At 50.6% G+C, this 16,039-nt stretch overlaps 6 protein-coding genes across 9 annotated transcripts; 2 read left to right on the top strand and 4 right to left on the bottom strand.

Annotated features, from left to right (window-relative positions):
• Positions 1-673: 673 nt before the first annotated feature.
• LDX57_004639 (uncharacterized protein) lies at positions 674-2,917 on the bottom strand (the record flags this gene model as incomplete). Its single annotated transcript, XM_046086311.1, has 9 exons — positions 674-961; positions 1,024-1,107; positions 1,166-1,222; positions 1,276-1,514; positions 1,581-1,775; positions 1,830-1,954; positions 2,015-2,497; positions 2,561-2,600; positions 2,665-2,917. 9 exons carry the CDS (start codon positions 2,915-2,917, stop codon positions 674-676), a joined length of 1,764 nt encoding a protein of 587 aa, XP_045942274.1.
• A 526-nt stretch (positions 2,918-3,443) lies between these two features.
• LDX57_004638 lies at positions 3,444-6,722 on the top strand. Of its 2 annotated transcripts, XM_046086309.1 has the most exons (4): positions 3,444-3,766; positions 3,852-3,974; positions 4,045-6,090; positions 6,142-6,722. In XM_046086309.1, exons 1-4 carry the CDS (start codon positions 3,731-3,733, stop codon positions 6,508-6,510), a joined length of 2,574 nt encoding a protein of 857 aa, XP_045942272.1. In that variant the 5' UTR covers positions 3,444-3,730; the 3' UTR covers positions 6,511-6,722. The 2 variants fall into 2 exon arrangements, with proteins under 2 accessions (XP_045942272.1, XP_045942273.1); XM_046086310.1 differs by having other exon boundaries at positions 3,444-6,090.
• Positions 6,723-7,157: 435 nt separating this feature from the next.
• On the top strand, positions 7,158-8,890 carry SDH1_2 (succinate dehydrogenase flavoprotein subunit; the record flags this gene model as incomplete). Its single annotated transcript, XM_046086308.1, has 2 exons — positions 7,158-7,448; positions 7,518-8,890. 2 exons carry the CDS (start codon positions 7,158-7,160, stop codon positions 8,853-8,855), a joined length of 1,629 nt encoding a protein of 542 aa, XP_045942271.1. The 3' UTR covers positions 8,856-8,890.
• Positions 8,891-8,916: 26 nt separating this feature from the next.
• LDX57_004636 (uncharacterized protein) lies at positions 8,917-10,838 on the bottom strand. Its single transcript, XM_046086307.1, has 3 exons — positions 9,750-10,838; positions 9,576-9,690; positions 8,917-9,516 (listed from the first exon to the last, which is right to left on the bottom strand). Exons 1-3 carry the CDS (start codon positions 10,744-10,746, stop codon positions 9,291-9,293), a joined length of 1,338 nt encoding a protein of 445 aa, XP_045942270.1. The 5' UTR covers positions 10,747-10,838; the 3' UTR covers positions 8,917-9,290.
• Positions 10,839-11,052: 214 nt separating this feature from the next.
• LDX57_004635 (uncharacterized protein) lies at positions 11,053-11,587 on the bottom strand (the record flags this gene model as incomplete). The annotated part of the gene is made up of 3 exons (XM_046086306.1): positions 11,053-11,320; positions 11,386-11,460; positions 11,514-11,587. The coding sequence occupies 3 exons, from the start codon at positions 11,585-11,587 to the stop codon at positions 11,053-11,055; spliced, it is 417 nt and encodes a 138-aa protein (XP_045942269.1).
• Positions 11,588-14,191: 2,604 nt separating this feature from the next.
• LDX57_004634 (histidine phosphatase family protein) lies at positions 14,192-15,998 on the bottom strand. Of its 3 annotated transcripts, XM_046086303.1 has the most exons (4): positions 15,551-15,998; positions 15,125-15,469; positions 14,909-15,068; positions 14,192-14,846 (listed from the first exon to the last, which is right to left on the bottom strand). In XM_046086303.1, exons 1-4 carry the CDS (start codon positions 15,674-15,676, stop codon positions 14,563-14,565), a joined length of 915 nt encoding a protein of 304 aa, XP_045942266.1. In that variant the 5' UTR covers positions 15,677-15,998; the 3' UTR covers positions 14,192-14,562. The 3 variants fall into 3 exon arrangements, with proteins under 3 accessions (XP_045942266.1, XP_045942268.1, XP_045942267.1); XM_046086304.1 differs by having other exon boundaries at positions 15,125-15,998; XM_046086305.1 differs by having other exon boundaries at positions 14,192-15,068.
• Positions 15,999-16,039: the final 41 nt, after the last annotated feature.

The following is a 16,039-nucleotide window of genomic DNA, read 5'->3' as shown; positions in this document are numbered from 1 at the left end:
ACACTAGTAATATAGCCACTCAATATCACTCTGTGGCGTTCTAAGCGATCTTAATGTATTTCGAAAAAAGATCTTCAGACAGTGCTTCAAACATAAGACAGATACCACTGATCTGTTTTAGAGAAATTCTTCCGCAGCAACATGCGGCAGGACGATTTCTCTCTATCGGCTTCCACCTGAAATGACTCTTAGCAGACGGTGAAAAATACAGAAAGCAAGACTCGACGCTGGATATATTAGAATAGTGCAACATTGGTTGAAGTTCTTGAGAATCTGCCGGGAAAAGGCATGTTCTACAATACTCATATGTGAAAGCCCAGTGGATGTTGCAATCATTAGTTGTAATCAGGATCTGGAACGGTTCTAGAGGCTACAAGATCCAATGCTTTCTAGGCACAGTAGCTGGGATATAATCCCGAGGGAGCGAGAGAGATTTAATGTTGGTTTTGTTAGAGTTCAGGTTCCGTGACATGAAAGTTTCACTGAAGCTTTGAAGCTATTTTCTTTAGGCGAAACCCTAATGATAATACGCATGCCTTAAAACGGAAATCTTTGTAGGTGGAAGACCTCGTCGTGATAGTAAGGCTCCTACTATACCTAGAGCCGCCAAACCGGTGGCTGACCAAGTTAAATGGTCACGTAGGGATGTGCCGGTAGAACCTTCCTTCTAGTCCTAGTGAGATCTTCCACTACTTTCTCCACCCACGCCAGACAGGTTCCTTTCCCTGACTGTTGTCCGTACGCTGTCTTTACCAAGGTCTACACGAGGCTCGTTCGCGGGCTGAGCGCTGGTGCGTGCTAGCACGAATTTTCGACTGTCCTCGCGGCCCTTTTCCACATCCACAAACCCAATCGCTATCATGGCGGCAGCGCAGATGGCAAAAAGGAAAGGAAACCCCATCCAGTTGTTCTGTGTATTATTGATAATTGCCTGGATAACGTTGGGACCAATAATAGACGACTATAGATGAGTTGTCAGCCAGAATGAACGATGACGTGCAGTTCCCAGCAAAATGAACTCACAGCACGATTAGTGATTCCGAAAAGGGCGAAGAACATGTTATCATAGCCTTGAGGCATGAGCTCACTAATCATGGTTTGCGCATACTAATTTGAAGATAATCAGAAAAAGACGTTGAGTGGATGGAATTTGGGTCTGACGCACGGCATAATAAGGGGCTTGAAACAGCCCAAAGATGACGTTATAGAAGTAGAACTCCCACTATCAATCAAGTCAACAAAGCTCTAGGATCGTATACCTATCAGAGAACTCACCCGATGGTGATAGCCAATACGGTTGGTCCACAAACCTATCATGCCCCAGAGTGGGATCAGTACACTGAAGAAATTGGTGACAAGGAACATTCGCTTGGTGCGGATTTTGAAGTGATTCTGGATATACCAGAACCCAAAGGTTGAGGTTATTGAACACACAGCCTGTGTGATTCCCAAGTATGTTATTTGTAAAAAGGAAAATGACACGTAGTCATTTTGAATGATAGACACCAGCGTTCCTAGATGGAAAAGCCCCTGTAAGCTCTAGCTCCTTCGCGGATGGATGAAGTCTGTTCACTACTTACCTGTAGTGTTCAGCCCATCCGCTAGCAGGAAGTAGGCAACAAAGTATAAGAAGGTTTGTGGCAAAGACCGGACCTCTTTCAGTGCGAGACAGAGTTGCTTGAGTCCAATTGTAGCGTAGTTTGACCCTTTGGGAACCTTGGGCCCCGGTCGTTTCTGCTGGAACATGAACCACCATACTCCTAGGACAACCCAGTCTGCGTACTTAGCATCAGATAATCGTGTTAGTTAGGACTGTGGGGGCTGCATACATGAGTTCGTCAAACAAAGGGCGAGGTTGTTGGAGTAATTATTATTCTGGAGTGGGATCAACACACTCAGGTTAATGAGTAGCGTTAGAAAGTAGCCTATGTTACTATGTGCGGTGGAGATGTTGCTGACATCGTGCGATCCCTTCATTAGTAGAGTCATCTGTAGGCGAAGAAAGAAAGATTACCTGATGTGGTTTCTCTCCAACGACTCGACGGCGTCGTACTCTTCCTGGCTTATTTTGCCCTCTCTCAGATCCTCCTCGCGGGCCTTACGGACATGCGGCATGTAGCGAGCCAGCCGGGGGAAAACGGCCGCATAAAACACCAATGTCGCACCGTATGCCACATATGCGACTATATACATACCCATCGCAGCCGGCCATTGACTAGGATGTTTAATGGCCATCATGCCGTACTGCAAACACCAGCAGACCACCGTCAGGCCAAGGAGTAGCCAGCTTCCGAAGGAGCCATAGTCTGCGGCACTCCCGAGCCAGACAAAAATTACCGTCATGAAAGCGAAACATAGACCATTAGCTATAAGAACAACCGAAGAGACCGATCGTGTCCCTCCAGCCCATGGGACGACGCACGGAGACGAATCGCTGCAAGGTTTGGGAGGATTGGTTCCGGGCTGCCATCCTGCTCCGTTCAAGGCCCACTGGAAACTGAACAAAGGGGCAAAGTCAACCCGAAGCTCTCTATAGTCTGCAAGTCCTGGGTAGACCTACAGTGCCTGTGTGTAGGAACCCGGACCAACTCCATTGTCACCTAAACGTGCCCAACGTTCAAATCAGTCCGACTTCTGGAGCAAGGAGCCGACGCGGGATATTACCGTTGTAATAGAGGTAGTAGGACCAGAGCTCCCTCCGAGAGGTTGTCGGCTGCTCGTACGCCTCCTCTGCCCTGAACAAACGCTCGAAGTCTGTATAAGCCAATTGACTGGGAGTTGTATGACGCGATTTTCCTTGATTCATAGCGGTTGCAGCTTCTGTACTAGATTCGACATTTTCACTCTGATTGCCGATCGGGTTGCGCGTGTCCACCAAGGTGGTCTCCTGGACTGGTAATACATGATCATCCGACATGGCGATGATCTATCGGAAGAAGAGTTGTATATACACCCCTTGTTAGAAGTAGGGATATGCCAACTCATGCGATGTTTCTATAAGTCTGTTAATTATTAGATACGAAGACCAAGATACGTGCAAGGATCAACAGCACTAGTGTAGCAACAGACGGAAAGAAAGAAAAGGCAAGGTTGATGGCGCGGAAGAGCAAGACAGTCCTCTCTCTCGCTGGACGGAGGAAGGTTACCCCGCATGTGACCGTGACTTCCATTTGCAGCAGACCGATCACACCCCCGGGAGATTTTCCTCTCAGTCTACTTCTTGGCTCCCACTCTCACACGTATGAATATCTATATCGAGAGAGTTTGCGTAGGAATAATTCTTCATTATACATTTGAAATGATTGACATTGAGCGTTAAAGTACTGATAAAACACACACCTTTGTAAGGATCAATATCTATAACTTCAAGTAGAGTAATGTATAAGATAAGATAAACATTCTATACATTCTAAATAGTAAGTTAATATTCGTTAATTGGTACGTAGGTTGCAACCTCAGGCATTCAGGCGTCCACCCTAGACCCTAGTGTCGCTCTCTTCTCCGCTCCGCTTCTCCCCCCACATCTTCCATCGTCTCTTCGCGTTTCCCTCTTTACCCTTTCGCGTTTCCATTTGCCTCCCCCTGGATTCGATCCCACCTGTCACCACTAATAGTCTACTGTGGATCCCGGTGATCTACTTACTACCCCGGAAGTTGCTGGCTAGCCCCGACCGTCTTTGTGCGTTCCTGTGACTCACATACCTAAAATCTACCGAGCGGGGCCGCCAAAATGCAGCCCTCCGAGCTAAGGAAAGAAGTTGGCCAGGTAAGAGATAGTAACTCCCTCTTCAAAGCAGACCAGGGCAAGGAAGCCCTGGCGAATAAAAATCTGACAGGCTGAACCTACTTAGCTTTTTGCAGTTGGCTTTCATGGCCTCACGCCGAGTCCGGAAATTAAAACCTTGATCCATGATCACGGACTTGGCGGGATTGTTCTCTTCAAACGAAATGTTCAAGATGCCGCCCAATTACAGGTATGTCAGAACCCTCCCCGACATGGACGATGCGCATCAGCTGAACTGGGCCACTGATCTGTGCGACTAGGCTTTGACATTGGCCCTCCAAGAGGAAGCGAAGGCTGCGGGACATGAGCATCCGCTGTTTATTGGAATCGACCAAGAGAATGGACTGGTCACAAGGATATCACCGCCAATTGCCCCTCAGCTTCCAGGCGCGATGGCTCTAGGGGCTACATATGACCCCGAGCTCGCCTACAAAGTGGGAGCTGCCACTGGAGAAACGTTGAGACTGTTTGGGATCAACATGAACTATGCGCCCGTCTGTGATATTAACTCGGAGCCCCTTAACCCCGTTATTGGTGTACGTAGCTTTGGGGATGATCCCGGTTTCGTGGGGCGGTTTGCGGGAGCTACTGCCCGAGGCCTAAGGGAGCAGAAAGTTGTCCCTACCGTTAAGCATTTCCCCGGTCATGGGGATACTGCGGTGGACTCCCATTACGGACTTCCCGTGATACAGAAGACGAGGGATCAACTAGAACAATGTGAATTGAGACCCTTTCGTCGAGCAGTTGCCGAAGGCATAGAGGCCGTGATGACCGCACATATCTCTCTACCTGCTCTCGGGGATTCTAACCTCCCCGCCACCCTTTCTGCCGATGCCTTGAACATCCTGCGTGAAGACATGCAGTATGACGGTATGGTGGTCACGGACTGCCTGGAGATGGACGGAATCCGGGCCACCTACGGGACTGAGCAAGGCGCAGTCCTTGCTCTTGGGGCTGGCAGCGACAGCATCATGATTTGCCATACCTATGACGTGCAGGTTGCGTCTATCAATCGAGTTATAGAGGCTGTCGAGTCCGGGAAAATTCCAATGGCGCGCCTGAAGGAAGCCCATCGCCGGGTCACCAAGGTGAAGCGGGAATTCTTAAGCTGGGACGCAGCGTTGCAATCTCGGGGCTTGGATGGCCTTGTCTCCATTAATGACAAGGCCCTTAAACTGGCCACCGATACATACTCACAGTCTGCTACTATTGTTCGCGAGAAGCCAGGTGTGTTTTACAAGCTCTTCGACGAATCTTCTACCGTGGTCTTCCTTTTCCCCGGCGAGAAGACCCCGGCCGGTGGCGCAGTAGACGGGGAAGGACTGGGACGGAAAGGATCCTACAACGCCACTGAGTATCTTGAAATACTCAAAAAACAATCAGCGAATGCTACAGAGATTCGCTATGGTGAACCAGGTCTTTCATCGGAGGAGTGGAGTCTCGTCGAGGCCGCCGACGTCGTTGTATTCACATCCATCAATGCGCGAGAATCGCAGTATCAAAGAAACCTAGGCCTTGAACTGCCACAACGTGCTCGGAATCTCGTTGCTATTGCCGCTTGCAGCCCGTACGACTTCCTAGATGACGTGAGCATTGAAACGTACGTCACCACATACGAACCAACGATTGAAGCCTTTTCGGCAGCTGTTCAGCGCATGAAAGGCGGACTGGGTGGTCGAAAAGGTCAATTGCCAGTTGGATCATTAAAGCCAACACCACAATGGATTAAGGTAGATGTCTACAGGGCGGCTAGGGACTTTTACCCTTTGCTGGCGCTTTGGGACAAGGCCCTGCCCACTTACCCGCTACTTGACAAAGATCCGCTATTGCTTCCTAAAAATGCACACCATTTTGTCGTTGGACATGGAAAAAATCTCATTGGATTCTGCCTTTTGTTCACCGAAGAACGACAGGACATTACTTGCGGTCATCTGGCGGCGTTGGCGGTTGATCCGAGCAAGCAGGGGTTGGGCGTGGGAACCGCTCTGGTTGCAGCATGCCGGTCGTGGCTCAAGAAAGAGTTCAAGAACGCTCGTTTGGAGCTGGGAAGCTCATTTCCTCGATTTTGGCCCGGAGTTCCGACTGATCTGCCTCCCGAAGTGCTGCAATTTTTTGTCCATCGCGGCTTCCAGCTCAACCCCGTGTCGGCCCGGTCTGTTGACCTGTACCAGGACATCCGCAATTTCCAGGCCCCGGAAAAATACGTCGCCAGAGCTCGGGACCGAGGATATACGTTTAGACCTCTCAAACCGGAAGAATTTCTGAAGGGTTTGGTAGGACAGAAGAGAAACTTCTCTGACAACGAGGTGAGAACCGTAGAACCCTTGTTAGATTTAAGAACTAATTGTCCTCGGCAGGCCTGGGTTCAAAAATTCATGGACCTTGACCCAAGTGTGTACCCATCCAGCATTATGACTGCGTGGGACAATCGAGGCAACCAGGTGGGCTGGACGTTCATGCTGGGGCCGGAATGCGACATTCTCCGGCAAAATTGGGCTTTCCCTCCCATGTGTGGCCCCAAAACGGGCCTGATCGGCTGCGTAGGCGTGGACAAAGATCATCGCAAGGGTGGAGTCGGCCTCGCTCTAGTCAGCCATGCTATCGAAAACATGAAGCAGAGAGGCATTGAGGGGGTTTTCGTGGACTGGGTGGCTTTGGATGGCTGGTATGAACAACTTGGGTTCGAGGTGTGGCGCAGCTATCGACCAGGACGGATGCTCCTGTAGGTCGGAGTGGACTGTTCACTGATCTAGTAGTTGAATATTAGTCGAGGCACCCTTATCCATCGTGGACGAATGAAAACTGGCTGATTTGTCTTATTTCTTGGCCGAGGGTTCCGAGACGGTGTGGGGAACCTCGGTTATACCTCTCGTAATCTGTTTTCCGAGACGTCTCCCTTGCTCGAACGCAGCTGGCCATTTACTCTTCAAGCCCACCGCGCTCATTTGGATCCCCAATGTATCGTCTATCTCGTATCTCCCATCTGGCCGGGCGCTGGAATAAGGTATTAGGACCGACCAATCGACGGCTATTATCTGCTTCCACACAGCCGTTCCCTCTCTCGGACACCCCTCTGTTCGATCATCATTATGAGTAGGTGCCCCAAATATCGCCAGGCATTTATGATTGAGCATTTGGTCAGAAACTGAAGTTGAGGCCACTGTAGTGCCATTGTCGTCGGGGCGGGAGGAGCCGGCCTTCGCGCTGCTGTCGGGCTGACCGAGTCCGGACTCAAAACAGCCTGTATCACGAAACTCGTGCGTATAGAATCATGATATAGATAGACCAAAGCTGTTGCTGATAGCGAACTTAGTTTCCGACGCGATCTCATACTGTCGCTGCACAGGGCGGCATCAATGCTGCCCTGGGCAATATGACCCGGGACGATTATCGATGGCACATGTACGATACAGTCAAAGGATCCGACTGGCTTGGGGATCAGGACGCGATCCATTATATGACGCGAGAAGCCCCGCAAGCTATTTATGAGCTGGAAGGATATGGGATGGCCTTTTCACGAACCGAGGACGGCAGAATCTATCAGCGGGCTCTGGGTGGACAGAGCTTGGAGTATGGGCGCGGAGGGCAGGCATATCGGACGGCCTGCGCCGCGGACCGGACCGGACATGCTATGTTGCATGCATTATACGGACAGGCATTGAAGGTAAGTCGGGGGAATAGCATGTCGAAAAGCATACGCCTCGAGAAGTTGAACATGCGCTAATCGATGTAGCACGACACTGAATTTTTCGTCGAATTCTTCGCGCTCGACCTGCTGATGGTGAACGGAGCTTGTGTTGGGGTTATTTGCTTATCTCTAGAAGATGGCAGTCTCCATCGATTCTTCGCTCGTAATACTGTCCTCGCCACGGGGGGCTATGGCAGGGCTTACTTCTCCTGCACATCTGCTCATACTTCAACGGGGGATGGCAGTGCCATGGTCGCGCGTGCCGGCCTTCCAAATCAGGACATGGAGTTCGTCCAGTTCCATCCATCTGGTATATATGGAGCCGGGGTGCTGATCACTGAAGGCGCACGCGGCGAAGGGGGATACTTGCTTAATTCCCAAGGCGAGCGTTTTATGGAACGATATGCTCCTACCGCCAAGGATCTTGCGAGTCGAGATGTGGTAGCCCGCGCCATGAACCTGGAAATTCGGGAGGGGCGTGGATGCGGACCACACCGTGATCACATCCATCTGCAGCTGTCACATCTACCGCGCAATCTTATTCAAAATCGGCTACCTGGCATTATGGAGACGGCCTCTATTTTCGCTGGCATCGATATCACTCGAGACCCTATACCAGTGGTGCCAACAGTCCATTACTGCATGGGTGGAATTCCAACAAACTTCAAGGGTCAGGTCCTGAGGATCGATAAAGATTCCATGGAGAGCACCGAGTCTCCCGTCCCCGGTCTTTATGCTGCGGGCGAAGCAGCCTGCGTTAGCGTCCATGGAGCCAATCGGCTTGGCGCCAACTCTCTGTTGGATATCGTGGTATTTGGGCGTGCATGTGCCATTGACATCGCTGAGAACAACGAGCCCAATATGCCGCTACAGTCGTCTTGCTCGGAGAACCCGACCGTTGGGCTGGATTCTATCAGGGACATGCACCGCGTCCGGACCGCGGATGGCGATATGTTGACGGCACAAATCCGCGAGCAGCTCCAGCGAGCTATGCAGTCAGACGTTGCTGTCTTTCGGACCGAGGCGTCCCTCATCGAAGGCACATCTAAAGTACAACAAGTGCAGCACGATTTCTCGACGCGATTAGCCACGAGGGATCGTAGTTTAATATGGAACTCGGACCTTGTAGAGACACTGGAATTGCGGAATTTGCTGACCTGTGCAGCACAGACCGCGCATGCAGCTGTGCAGAGAACAGAAAGTCGGGGAAGCCACGCTCGAGAGGACTTCCCGGAAAGAGACGACGTGGGCTGGCTGCGGCATAGTTTGACGTGGCAAGGCCGAGAAGATGAGGATGTGCACGTGGGGTACCGAGAGGTCATGATGAAGACATTGGATGAGATAGACTGCGCAAATGTTGCCCCCGTGAAGCGAAGCTATTGAAAGGAGATTGAGGTTGATAGCGAGGAGAAAGCAGAGAGTAAACAACTGTCAAGGAGAGACGGGCCAGACTATGCCGGATCAGGATGCCTCCACATGATCTCCGAGAGGAACGTGGAGACGCTCCACTCTCGGAATCTACACGAACCTACGCGCCATAAAGGAATCAATGCATTCGAAAATGTTTTATTATTCAGTCCCCGAGTATATCACACGACTAGTAATACATGTTCTTTCCTGATTAGATATTAAGAGGATATGGAAAACAGGCTTCCGAAGATATCCCGCATCTGACGGACTACTACAACGACGTGAAAACATCCAAGGGACCGAAGGTATCAATCGAAGTTGGGAAAAAGAAATGATCAACTGGATCGGCCTAACGATCATCTACCATGAAGCATGGGTTATGATAGCATCCTCACCAGGGTCCACAGTCTAAGAGGTGCGAGTGGCAATGTGGTCGAACTTGTAAAGCGGCTCCAGTTCGACCTTGCGACGGAAAATGAATCGCTGAATCCACCATGGAAGAACCTTGAAGATTTGGTAGTGAATGTGAACGCGAGTTGGGACTGCAAATATGTAGTCCAACTCCTCGAGGGTGCGCTGCTTGGTCTCGGGTACCCAAAGGAAGATCATGACTAAGGCAGTCATATTCAATCCCCTGGTCAAGTTAGAATCTAGATTGCAAATGTGCGGAAGAAGAAAGGAATCAAAACTTACGCGTAGAAGCCAAATGCTCCAGTTGGAGTCATAGCATGCAACATACGGGGGAAGGTGATGGAAAGCACTGCTGCCCAGCTGAGGCAAACTGCAACAGCCCAGGACATTCCAACCTCTGCAATGCGCGGTATGTCAGTAACTATAGGCACCCTGTAACAGAAGAGGGTAACTTACCGCGATGGGACAAGGGGAAGACCTCTGCGGAATAGGCGTAAGGCACAGGGCCTTCACCGGGAGAGTAGAACGCAGCGAACAAAAAGACGAACAGAGCAATGCAGGCAATGTGTGCTGTAGATTCCTGCGGAATGTAGAAACAAAAGCCGGCAGCCAACAGAGTCCAGGCCATCTGCGGGAAGGTAAACAGCAGCAGAGTTCTGCGACCGTACGTGTCGATGGTGAACACGGCTGGGAAGGCAAAGATGAAGTTGACCAATCCAAACCCCCACGAAGCAAAGAGAGCCCCCGTAACGCTAGCACCAGCCTCTTGAAAGATGGTGGAAGAATAGAATGCCACAATGTTAATACCACACATCTGTTGCGCAATCATCACCACAGACGAGGCGAGAGTGGCACGTCGGACCCGGGGAATAGTAAATAATTCAATGAAACGCTTGACATAATGGCCTTGGCCTGTAATCTCTTGCTCAATCTTGATCTGAGCGTGGATGTAATACAGGTCGCGTGCAGCCTGCAGCCTCGTGTTGCGCAGGCGGCACAGAGATTGATACGCCTGCCTCATCTTACCACACTTGATGTACCAACGGGGTGATTCGGGACAGAAGTACACTCCAATGAGGAGGGGCACGGCGGGAATAAAGGCAGAGCCAAGCTGAAGGCGCCAGGAAATGTCTCCAGTATCTTTGACAGCCAAATTTGCGCTGGTACCGAGGAAGATGCCGAAGGCTGTCCACAATTGCCAACTCATCACCAAGCCTCCACGGATTATGGCTGGGCAATTTTCTGCACAAAAGACGGGAATAGTGGACGCTTTCAAGCCCATTCCAATACCGAGAAGAAGACGGGTAACAAGCAACTGAGGCCAGGTCTGGCACACGGCAGAGCCAATGGGAGTGAGCAAGCAGAAAATAGCGGAAATGAAAATAGCACCTCGGCGGCCCAAGATTTTGTTGCAGGGGTCAGACAGCCAGCAACCCAAGACGGCGCTGGCCATGTATGGCCCTCTATGTTACGGGTCAGCTACTTCAACTAGTCAAGAGAGCATGTGACAGGTGCGACTCACGCATTCACAACACCAACAAGCCACTGATTTCTTTCGGCATCAGGATTATTCTTCTCTGGGATGCCAAGAGCATCAGGAAAGGAGAGGTTGGCTCCTAAACAGATAATGAGTAATCCGTCGTCTTTCACAAGGGTGGAATTTCTTGCTTACCGTTACTTCCAGTCTGATCCCATCCTCTATCACGGGGATTAGTCTACATTCACAGTTGCGGATTCCATCAGGGATAAAAATGGACACTTACTGCACCGCCGCCCCGATGGAGCAGAGGATGATGGTGAAATACAAGGCCACGGGCTGGCGCCACTTATGAGTGACCTCGTTGTCAATAGCGGCAAGGTCAGCCGCCGACATCTCAGGGACCGACTCATAGTTGTCAGGATCACGAGCGATAAGAGCACCCTTCTTCAGATCAGGAAGAATGTCGGTCAATTGATACTCATGAGCAAACTCTTCAACATCGTGAAGAACCTCCTCGGGGCTCAAGTCAGCGAGAGGATTCTTGATCCTAAGAGGGAGTTAGCAGCCGACACAGAGCATCTACAGGATGATCAGGAAGGTGAGCCAGTTTACTTTGCAGAGGTATTCTGGTTGAGATTGATATGCTCAAAGTGACCCTTCTCGGCGGTCTCCTGGTCGTCACTGACGCTACACAGACGTAAGCCACGGGAACTCAAAGGAAAGTGGGTGATGCAACCAACCGCTTCTGAACAGTGACATTGGGAGCTACGATCTGAGAATCATCAATCTCAGCCTTCCCCACGCTTTCAGCCATGGTGACTGCAGCTTGTTGATGAAGAACGAGATAGAACGAGAGAGAATGATGGAGAACGATGGAGAACGATGAAATGAATCAAGGTAAGGAAGGTGGTGAGACGCGATAGGACAAAGTGAAGACGCAGTGAATAAGTCGCGACGCGGGGAAGTAAGAGAGAGAGAGGAAGTGCGGGGGTGAGCAGAGGAAGAAAAAGAAGGAGGAGGGAGAAGCGAAGTGAAAAGGGCAATAGGGCTGATAAATAGCAGGTGACTCCCCTCGTACCTGCTGGTCACTTTTTCTGGGGAACTCCGGAATTTTCGACCGTGGATTGGGGGCCCAACTCCTCTTGTTACCTCCGATTCGAGTGGCGTCGATTGGTTCCTTCTACCACAGTTTACGCATGTATGACCTTTGATGAAGCCAGTTTCTGGTAACTAATGCGGAGTTCTCCTTTGTGTGGAGGAAGCAACCCATGGGTGAGGTAGCGTGATGTCTTCCCCAGGCAGTCTATACCTTCCGCCTCTCTTTTCCTGGAGCGGCAATTGGGTTCTTTGATTCTCTCTACTCGCTTTATCGGCGGGTGCCCCTGTTTTGTTTTCTTCTTGGGTTCTTCCATTTCTTTGTGTCCCCTCCGGCCGACCTTCTCAGACACTGACGATGCGACCAGAAATATTCTGTGCGATACTTGTTACTCGCGCCAGTCCAGGGTGCTTGGCAGTTTCTTACGGTCCGATGACTCGAAAAAAAACTCTCTTTGTTTGATTTGGTCAGGGCATCAGGGTCAACGCACACACGTGTCGGGCGATGGACTTTCCCAGGTTCCTTTGTGGACAGGACTTTGCTTCTCGAAACCGAGGGCTGTCAAGGCTTGCAGGTCATGATCATCCCATACGCCACAGACCGAACGGGGCGTTTGCTAACGTTGTAGAACAGGCTGCTTTGGATAGTGAAACGACTACAGACTGGATTAGGGAATCGAAGTCTAATCGTTTTAGGGTTATTTGGCCCCTTTTTCCAACCAGAACCCGCTCCCGAGTGCCATCGTTCCTTCTTTATTTTTCGTTTCACTTCTTTTTCTTTCGGTGATCCTTTGCCCGTGGCGATGATTCGCTTGCACCCAGACCATTGAAGCGAAGGTGATACTAAAAACGCCACGCTCCCATTGCGATGCCATGAAGTGCCCAGCGGCCAAGCGTTGAGTCAAGAAATCATTGGCTACTCTTGGCTGGGAAGAGGATTAGCTCGGCGCCACTAATCCCGATGCGGCGACTGAGCGCGGGAATCGGCCTCCAGAGTGTATAGCGTGTACACTTCTTCTCGCCGTGGCTGAGTGAGACGGCGTTCTGCCTTCTTGGACGTTTTCGTCGTGGGAGGCTGTCCTTTGGGCCTTGGCCGGTGCTCACATGGTTGAGCTCCATTGACACGAAGGGACGCCAACGCTGGTTACCATTCCCCCACTCGACTACGGCCAGAGGCTCCGGATCGAAACGATTGACTACTAGTTAGGGGGCTCACGCCGTGGCTGTCATATTGAATTTTGGTGTAACCATCCAGGGTAACATCAGGGTTCTATATTAGGTAAGTCGTAAGTCTAATACATTTCTGATTGTGTGTCGCCTGTCGGACTGATCGTATTCTTCTCGGTCGGATATCAAGCAACGCTCGAAGATGCCTTTTACCACTCCCTTCCACCGCAACAAAGAGCATCAACTTGACGTGATGCACACAAGGAAGATGAATAGATTTCAACAGAGGCGGCCTAATCACTGCTCGAGATTATTGTAGGATGAACGGTTGGGGAGGCAAAATCCCTGACCTCAAAGAGCGGCAGAGCGGGAAAAGAAAAAAGAAGGGGAAAAAAAAGAAAAGAAAAGAAAAAAGATACTAAGACACAAGATGGGCTGAGCGAAAAAGCAGTCCAACAAACCGCGCATCTGAGCGCCTTCGTCAAGGATTGTTACCCTCCTGACCAACGGGGGATGGCGCCGGCCTCTCCACGCCAATGACGGGCTCGAGCGTCCGGGGTTGCAACGCCGAGTGGGGAAATTTATCGGCCTGGCCGGGGCTGAGCTTAACTGGCCCGGGTTAGTTTGCCTGAAGATTGTTCGTTCCATTTCTCTGTTTAATGTATATAGTAACTAGCAAGTATACTAAGTGACCCCGGTCTGTTTTGCCATCGCCGGGCTAATCCCGCGACACAATACTAAGAGGGCCTTCCTCGGATCTAGCCCCAGTAGCCTTATACCTACAACTCCAGTCCACAATCCGGCAAATATCAGACCTTACTCCGCAACTATGTCCACGTTTGTTATCGTTGAAATGGTTCGACAACATTTTAATCAAAACAGGTGGCGGCGCAGAAGACTTGTAAGTTGCGGTCGCCATTGCCCGACATGATTTTTCATCACTTTCTTTTTCCGCTCGTATTCGCGCCGCATGTGAGCTTGAATATGCAGTTGAGTTAATTTACTGTGTTGATCACCATTCGCTCGATAGTGCCACCACTAAATCGTCATAGTATAGCTCTTTAGCAGCCAACGCGCCCAAAGACCCTGCACATTAACATCGCATTTGAAAGCTGAAATGACCTGTCGCGGATTTCCTGACACAGCCCTCTGGTGAGCTGACCCGCGTCTGTGTGTTCCGTAGCACAAGATCGATTCAAAATTCCGGTGCGACAGGACTAGTAATCCTCGACCAAATATATTCCCGGCGTGGGGCTCTGGTACCAGTGCCCAGTGTCTGGTGTAATATTGTGCCGTCGTTCTAGGTTCCAATGAAACAACAAATGAGACTGCTTGGTCACTCGCGATGATCGGTGGTGGCCAAGCCTGACGCTTATGCCTACTTTGGTGTATAGTAACGAGCAATATAAAATTCCTGGGGTCATATATACGATAAAAGGCGGTGGGTGACAACTTTAACTAGGCACTAGAGGTATTCAAATGATGGACTGTAAAGGCTGTCTCAATTATAGACTTCTTTCTATCCTTCTATATCTTGTCTTCGTCTAAGGCCGCACGATTCTTCTCCCCCTCCTCCAGCTGTGCTACATTCATACAAAGCCCCTGCGCAACCCAACCCTCGAGTCCCAGTTTATAAAGTGTCCGTTGTTCTTCTCGCGTAGGGGGGTTCGGAGACTTTCCGCGACGCACACGAGACTCTTCAGTCTCGACCAAACTAGCATTGTGTCCCTGAAGATCTATGCCACCTAGATCGTCGTAGACCTCATCGGTAAACCGATACGTTCTATATTCGGTGTTCATCCAGCCAGTACCTGGCGGGGATCTTAGTAGGCGTGTCCTGGGTTAGATAACCCGGGGAGGTAATTGCACTGACCTGTACATCTACAGTTGTCTTCCCAGTCCTCGGTCATATAATGCAGCAGTCCGCCATGCGTGACGACCACTATCTCTTTTTCGGGTCTGTCTCGCAGCCAGGACCTCATGTCGCGAGCACGCAGGGTGATGGCTTCGCGGTTTGGAGCATGTCTTCCGCGCTATTTGACGTCAGCCAAATTCACAGCCATAGATGATCGTCTAGTGACCTTCTTACCTTAAGTTGCCAACCGTCAGAAACTAAGCTCATGTCGACAGGGACCTTGTTGTCTCGAATTTCGGACTCAAGAGCGCCGCGCTCGCTTCCGACGTCGCAAGGAAAATCAGAAATCTCCTGCAAATCAGGATGCAAAAGGATCGTTCTGTCCGGATGTGCCGTAAACACAGGTTCGAAACCCTTCAGCGCCGTGTAGAGAGTCCGTCGGAAAGGGGACGACACCACGAGATCGACGTGCGCGTGGCGGGGGAAGTCTCTCTGGAGTTCCTGGCATTGTTCAATGCCTTTCTCGGTGATGGTTGGATCCGGTATGTGACTGAATTCGAGAGAGAGATTGTGCATGCCCTGCAGAGGGCCTCGTGGCCTCGATAAGTACCGTGCTTCTTGGGAGATGAGCTGCGGGGGTTTGTGATGCTAGCAACATACTTGAGCGTGGCGCACAAAATGGATTATTGGCGACATCGATGCTGTGGACTTGTGCAGGTATCTGGCGGTAGCACTGTACAGTCTTCGTCGCAAGGGATTGGGTTTCACGAAGCGAGTTGTGATCATTTCAATCTGTCTGTTTAGTGTTTGTCCGATCGTCGGGAAGATCGCACGGTGGGACCGGGATTCGTTGGGCTCAGGGGGGATGCTTCATTGATGTGACCCTATTCACCCCATGTAATTTAAGAACACGCACTAAGCCAGCCTTTGCCTGTATGGGTACATTAAGGGAATACTTCTATCTCAGTTCATAGATGATTCCCAACCTACTTGAACAAATATTCATAGAATAAATCAAATACCACTGACATGACTAACCAGATCCAGTTAGGCGCTGGTAGTGTCACGTGCAGATGCCCGAGGCATCATCGAGCGATCATCGTTTCCGAGATGGTCGCTCTCATATCGCATGACATCGCAAGACGCCCA

The sequence above is a fragment of the Aspergillus melleus genome (assembly GCF_016097325.1).
Source record: "Aspergillus melleus strain CBS 546.65 chromosome Unknown contig2, whole genome shotgun sequence".
Taxonomy (NCBI): Eukaryota; Fungi; Ascomycota; class Eurotiomycetes; order Eurotiales; family Aspergillaceae; genus Aspergillus; species Aspergillus melleus.
Note: the sequence above shows the minus strand (reverse complement) of the source record. Positions and strands in the feature narration are given on the sequence as shown.